Genomic DNA, 7,074 nt, shown 5'->3' with positions numbered 1-7,074 from the left:
GGAAAGTTCCAGAACATAGTAAGCACACTTGCGTGAGGCTAGGGAAAATCGAGATAACTCTGGTCGCGTCTCGCGTCCCAGAAAATTGATAATGCGGCGTGCCTGCCGCGATAAGAAGATCAGACAAAAGAAGCAAGCTTCGCGGCATTACTCCCCCCTTAAAGAAGCATCGACCCGATGCTTAAAAACAGAGATAACGGACATAAAGATACAGAGCATACAAAATAAATACTCATAATGTAAACACAAAGAGTCATTAGCGCGAATAGTAAGGCTTCAGACGGCCGACGTGGACAACTTCTGAGCGTGTGCGGCGTCTCTGGGATGCTGTAACTCCGTCAGGGACGACTTCAGAGTCCAGATTACCCAGTCTGCGAAGAATCCTGTACGGGCCGAAATAGCGGCGCAGAAGTTTTTCACTCAGTCCGCGGCGGCGAATCGGCGTCCAAACCCAAACTCTATCGCCTGGCTTGTATTGCACTGCGCGTCTTCGAAGATTCTAGCGTCGGGCGTCGGTGCGCTGCTGGTCTTTTATTCTCTCACGGGCAAGTCGTCGAGCTTGTTCTGCGCGCTGCAGGTAGGCGGCGACGTCGAGGTTACTTTCGTCGGTAACGTCGGGCAGCATGGCGTCGAGTGTGGTCGTGGCCTCCCTCCCGTGGACGAGACTAAATGGTGTCATTTGGGTGGTATCTTGCACAGCGGTGTTGTAGGCGAACACCACATAGGGAAGAATGACGTCCCATGTCTTGTGTTCTGCGTCTACGTACATAGAAAGCATATCGGCGATGGTCTTGTTGAGGCGTTCTGTAAGCCCGTTTGTCTGCGGATGGTACGCAGTTGTTCTCCGGTGACTTGTATGGCTGTGCTGCAGAATGGCATGGGTTAGCTCCGCCGTGAACGCTGTCCCCCTGTCTGTTATCAGTATTTCGGGGGCGCCGTTGGAAATTTTCGCGGCGGCGACGCGGCAGCACCGCATCTCAACCATTGACGGCTCGGCGTTTCCACGTGACCAGTAAAGGGATCGTGCAAGAAAGCATGCGCATAGGCCAGTGTTTGTGCTGCTTAAAAAAAGAAATTATATAAAGTGGTGTTGAATGCTTAAAACGAAAGATTTATATTTATTCAAATAAACAATGAAAATAAACAATAAAATTGTGCTGATATATTACGATTTTTTGTGTTTGCAGGGCACCAAAACCGGTTGCAAGCGCATATCTTTTGGCAGCAACATTGGTTTTCGTAGCGGTTGTACAACAGTTAAACTTCTAGTTCACTGTAAGTGTGCTGTGGCTGGAATTCTAGCCACTGCAGCGGTGGAAAACGCGCAGTGGCGACGAATGTGAACCGAAAGCTCGCGAAACGCTTCGTAGCGCCGCGCTGCTGTTCGCTCTATTCGCCGAATCGCTTGCATGTGAACCACCCTTTACACTCGATTTCGAAAGTTGGTGGTAACCTGTGGGGCTTCAGGTTCACTGAGATTAAGGGCCGTCACTCTCTCTTCTTTTATAAAAAGAATAAAATGGGTGGCGATTGACTCACATTCCCTCTGTTGCAGAGCAGGAAATTAAAAGGCTGTATTCACGTGAAGAAGAATTTTCGGTTTCAACTTTCAAAATTCCAGAAAAACTGACTTAAAAGAAGTTGCTTTCCGACAGACACCCTCGTTCACAGATTGGTTTTCACTTCCTACTCTACCCAGAACCGGGGTAGTGTGAAGAGAGATGAGTCAGTCGCACTCCATTGTAACTTTTCAGAAATGAAGAGGGGTATTCACCTTAATCTGTGCAAACCTGAACTCCAGACGGTTCCCATCATTTTTGGAAAACGGGAAAATGCCACCTCGACGAGAGGCGGAACCGGTCTGGCCGGGCCGGCGGAGACTGACGCGCTCGGAGCGAAATCGAAATACGCTCCAAGTTGACGCTGGTGTGGTCGAGGTGCGCCGAACCCGCCGAACGCGTCGGCGGTCAAACGCCGTTGGAGTGTAGAGGGTCTCGCTGTGGCCAGCGTGACGTCGCCGTGCCGCGCGCGCTTTCGTCGGAGTAAAAACGTGTCCCGCGTACTACCCCGAGGGTCCAGCTTTACATCGCTGAGGGTGCTCACCGCTAAAGAACAACTTGCTTCAAGGACGCATTCATGCAACTGCCCTCATCAGACGTGATTTACAAACAACGTTGGTCACGGCACCTTCTTAAATCTATAAGTAAAACAATGTGCTACCTCGTATTTGAGAAATGAAGAATTACAAAAACCTTGATCCATGCAAGTTTAAAAAACGAAGGTGCGGAAATCAATCCTGACATCACATACATGTATTTCTTCTGGGTGCCTCTTTGAGCATTGCACCATAAAAAAAAAGATTCGTCATTGTCATTGTTTTCAGTTTTGTTGCTAAAGGGAAAATTACACCTAGAGTGGTAAGTTATGATCAGCAACTCTCGGAGGATAAAAAATAGCAAAGCTCCTATACAAAGCTTTTTCTTGTTATAAGACATCTTGCTCTAACTACAACATAGATAAAAGATGTCTTTTTGATCAACTAGAACTGCCGTGCTTCAAAGTTTACCTCTTAAGAAAAAAGAAAACTGCTCTTTTCAGTAAAAAGAACCCGCTAGCATGGAGATACTGCGCAAGTGCAAACAATGCCTCATTATTGCTTTCGCCTCCAACATTTCGGTCACTAAACCCAAAGCGCCCTCGAGGAGAAATCCCAGGAAGCATTTTTTCTGCCATATTTGGCATAAAAAACAAAACACAGTTCTCAACACTGACAAAAAGGGATAAAAAAGGCGCAACTTTCACGAAACAGACTAAACGTCTCGCAGCAGGTATTTGAAGGGTGCAAAGTTATGCCATGCCTGCCGAGAAGGGGTAAAATTTACCCCTTTGTTGCCCCTTTTTTACACCTCTTTTTTTTAGAGTGCACAGCACAGGCACAGAGAGATATTGCCACGCATACAACGCCGGCGGTATTTGCAGTCGAGCGCCGACAACGCCGAACCAACCGAGCTGTACCGAGCGCACCACCGCAACCGCAACACGAGGCAAGAGAAGTTTTTCAGGTGAAACATGCGTCAGCGCCCCTGGCGGGCATGCGGGAAGTCGACGCTGAGTGCGCCGTGGCGGAGCGGCACAGGGATACGACAGTGAGCCCACTGCCCCCTTCTAGAACACTGTACGCTACCGTACTCCTCTGTGGCGCGCGCGGCGTACGTGAAATTCGCTGAAACCCTGGAGGGGTCATGATAGGAGCAGAGCTATCGCTCTAAAAGAACGAATGAAGAGCCGCGTGCAATGCCTCTAAAAATCTCTACTCTGAGCCTATCGCCCCGAAAAAAAAATCTTATACTTCGAGGAAGTTTCTAGCGGTTGTAGTATTGCAGGATCGGGCGTTTTGTTTGCTATAATACCGGGGATTAATAATAGAAGGCATGCGCATAGGGCTGATAAAAGCAGTCACTGTATGGGTTTAAGAAGCCCATCCTACGAGAGGATAACGAGCTGGAGAACCAGTTCGTGACGTAGAAATTATTACATTTAGAGAATGCATAGCGTTAGCGCAAACGTACACGGGTGAAGAAAACAGACGACAGACGGCATTCTTGAAGTTGCATTTACTGCATAAAATGTGGCCGGTATACCTGTAAATTAAAAGACCAACTTGCAGAAAAAAAAGCGACAGAAACCACAACACTTGTGGGCATTTCTTGGGGTGGCACCTTTGCTTTCAGCCGGAGGCTCAGCAGCTCCGTTTGCTTTAGGGCCCGCCGCAGTCACCCTCGACCTTCGCACCTGGCTGCTGCACACTGCACTTCTTAGCTGCAGGCTTGGCCGCCCCCAGCTTTGTCCCAGCTGCCTCATAGCCAGGATCCGGCGTGACATCCTTCTTCCTCTCCACCGCGGCAACCTTAGCCTGCTGGGTGCCAGGCTTGGAGTCTTCGAAGAGCATCTTGGCTGGAGATGCGAGAGGAATGAATGAGATTGAATAAATGAATCCGGTCTTGATGCACGCTCAACACAGGCCACGTGAACCACTTGAAGGGTGTAGGGTGAAATGTTCAGGGGAGTTCCCTAAGATGGAGTAGATTTGTACTAACGGAGTAATTATTTACATACATTGAAGTGCAGCCATGCGGCCAAAAAAGAAAGCTATACAGCTTCCACAGAAACTCCGTGGTTAAAGAAAAGTTAGTCCTGGACCGCGGTTCGAATCCGGCACCAGGACGAAGTTTTCTTTCACAACGAAGTTTCTGTGGAAGCTGTATAGTTTCTTTGTAGCCGCATGGCTGCACTTGGGTGGATGCCAGTGAGTAATTACTCCGTTATTATAGAAATATATACGTGTTCATCTCTTCGTGTGCTGTCTGCTCCATTGAGTTACAGGACTACATCTACGCTACGTTTACAACGAATTACTGCCTGCGAAATGTGGCTAGTTAGTCTGCTGGGAGGGACTAGTTTTCCAAAAAGCAATTACACTTTTTCCCCGCCAGGAGAGACGAATTTTCCGTTAACGGAAGTCTGGGACGAGGCGCTCGGCGAGTGGCGGTGGACCAGAACTTGACGTTGCACAAATGGAGGTGAGTCCATTTCTACCATAAGAGAAGCTTGCCTGTTGTCCAGCGTCCGAACTGCGCCCGGGGCGATTCAGAGAGCGAATAACACTACCCGGATGTTATACACCTCACTGCCCAACAAGGATTTTCATCTTGCTGTTGGCGGCTTGATCCTCGACGTATGGGAGCAAGGCCTACTCAATAGGCACCACGTCGGACTTCCATTTGGTAAGCCCAGCGCGCCGTCATCACGTGTGGTTTATGTGAGCGGGTGATAGCCGCTGTACTGGTGCAAGTAGTACCTATGGAAACGCTTGGAAACGCTTCGAACTTATAAAATGATTGCATTGGTTATGCGTTTGGAAGAAAACGAATCCGAAAAACATTAAAGTGTACAGGCTCAAACTTTGAGAGAGATGCTTGGTCTTACGCTAATGAAGTGTTACCCTTCGTGTTGCTTCGACCCGTACACTCTTCCGGGACAACCCATCAGCGAATATGCAGTTCCATTAATGGACGTGCTTCGATGTCGCTTGCAAGCGTCAGGAAGCAATTTGGATGCTCTTACTGAAATCGGCCTGGCTTAGGTTGCCCTTAGGAGGGACTGACCTGCAGGCCTGGGTTCATCCTCAACTTAGACTGTATTTTTAGAGAAAGCTCGTTAATAGCCTTGCTTAGTAGGACAAATAACCATGCTCAAGAAATGTAAGGCTATCCACGTACAGTCTGGGGCAAAAGTTTGGTGAATATGGGTTTGTGGGAAAAAATGTTTCTCCGTAGTCAGGCAACGAACGTCAATGAAAGGCATGCAATCATGAAAGAACAGGCGTGCTGCATGCGGTGAAATAAATACCAACTGACTTGGTAGCGAGGCACCACAAGGTTAAATTATTTTCGACGAATCCGCATCGTGTAAACTTTGGTCCATAACTCTGCCTTCGCCTCCGCGCGTAAGGCGTCGAAATAGGGGCGCCGTCACTTTTCCGTATTTGGTATGCATATAACAAACATTTAGTGTGCGGCTTCTTTACGTGGTGAGGCTCGCTCAATGGACACGCTTGCGCTGAACAGCGATTCGCGCCGTATTCAAAGCACAATGCTCTGCGAGTGTGTGCCAAGATTCCAGAATACGGCTGTTCATGATGAACTCACCGTGGTGTTCGCGCGGAGGATGATTGACAGTTGCGCTTTGCTGGGTGCTTGGGTAGACAGCTTGTCGCGTCATCGGTGGTCCTCGGAGCAGAACTTGGGGCTGGCGATCCCCATTGGCTGCCTGTGCTGAGCGTTGACTGCCGCGACGTAAGAGCTGGACAAGGATACGCTCGACCTCCGGGACGGGGTGGGCGACCAATGCCCGGTCAGAAAGCGAAGACGTTGCATGGGGGTTGGTGGAAGCTTTGCGCCTGCAGGTTTGCGAAGCGCCTGCGCGGCAATCATCCTCCGAGTAGCTGTTCGGATGGCACATCCTTGAAGAACGGGCAGAGCAGGTTCTTGAAAGAGCGGCTTCACCTCTGACGCAGTGTTCGGAAAGCGCCGGAGACCAGGAAGATGAATCCTACATGGACCGATGGCCACGCGCGAATTCGTTTTAATCGGCTTCGTTTTCTCTTCTTGGCGAGAAGTGTGATTCGCTTGATTTGCAGTGTATTGACAATTAGCGACTGTTAAAATTCAGCGCACGCCTGAGAAAGCTGAAAGAGAGGCTAGAATAAAAAAGTGAAACCGACATTAGGTTAAAAATTCGACCAGCTTTTTGTCCTCCAAAATATGATTACAAGTCGCCTCGCGGTCTGCACCTTAATCGAGCAACTGTGGATACAAGGAAGAAAAAAACGATGTTGGTGGTTTTTTCCGAAAAGAAAACGAGGAGGAGGGGGAAAGAAGGGGATTACTTGAGGAGAAGAAGAAGAAGAAGTTGTTCGACCTTATGGGCGGGATCTTTATTCCATGTCTACGATGAAAACGAAGTGGCCCGCGGACCTTCTGGATGAGGCAGCCCACGAGGGAGTGGATGGAAACAAAGAGGAATCCGAGTTCATTGCACTGCGATATCGTAGCCAGAGTCGCCTATCTTTTCTCACGAAAATTCATCGCTCGCCCATGCATTCCTGAAGTTGTTTTGCTGCTCATTCGCGATCTTGAGAACAGTTTACGACACAGGAGTACGTCAAGTTGTTCCAGTTTATTCGGGGTGCATAGGATGTCAAAACACATTATAGTTCGTCTGTCACCAGTACATTCATGCTGAGGGTTAGGCTGGGAGAGCTCATGGTTAACTGTTAGGATGTTTTCGTTCTCATTTCCATGAGCAAAAGGGAACATTTATTCCACGAATAAAAGACAGAATGCTCAAATGGATGTGTGCCCGAGGAAGCATTCGTAAGAAAGTGCAACAGTTTAAAATACCCTGACCAGGTTTTGACATTTTGCACAGGCCTTGCGGCCGCAATCGTCATCGCAAAAAAGGAAAAAAAAATAGCTGTGGTTCATCCCGGCTTACCGAACCTTCAGCGAAAGC

At 48.7% G+C, this 7,074-nt stretch overlaps 1 protein-coding gene across 1 annotated transcript; it reads right to left on the bottom strand.

Annotated features, from left to right (window-relative positions):
- Positions 1 to 3,607: 3,607 nt before the first annotated feature.
- Positions 3,608 to 6,098, bottom strand: LOC144099989 (uncharacterized). Its single transcript, XM_077633040.1, has 2 exons — positions 5,709 to 6,098; positions 3,608 to 3,954 (listed from the first exon to the last, which is right to left on the bottom strand). The coding sequence occupies exons 1-2, from the start codon at positions 6,019 to 6,021 to the stop codon at positions 3,758 to 3,760; spliced, it is 510 nt and encodes a 169-aa protein (XP_077489166.1). The 5' UTR covers positions 6,022 to 6,098; the 3' UTR covers positions 3,608 to 3,757.
- Between the last annotated feature and the right edge of the window lie 976 nt (positions 6,099 to 7,074).

This window comes from Amblyomma americanum, chromosome 1, assembly GCF_052857255.1.
Source record: "Amblyomma americanum isolate KBUSLIRL-KWMA chromosome 1, ASM5285725v1, whole genome shotgun sequence".
Classification (NCBI taxonomy): domain Eukaryota; kingdom Metazoa; phylum Arthropoda; class Arachnida; order Ixodida; family Ixodidae; genus Amblyomma; species Amblyomma americanum.
This window is presented reverse-complemented; position numbering and strand designations above follow the sequence as displayed.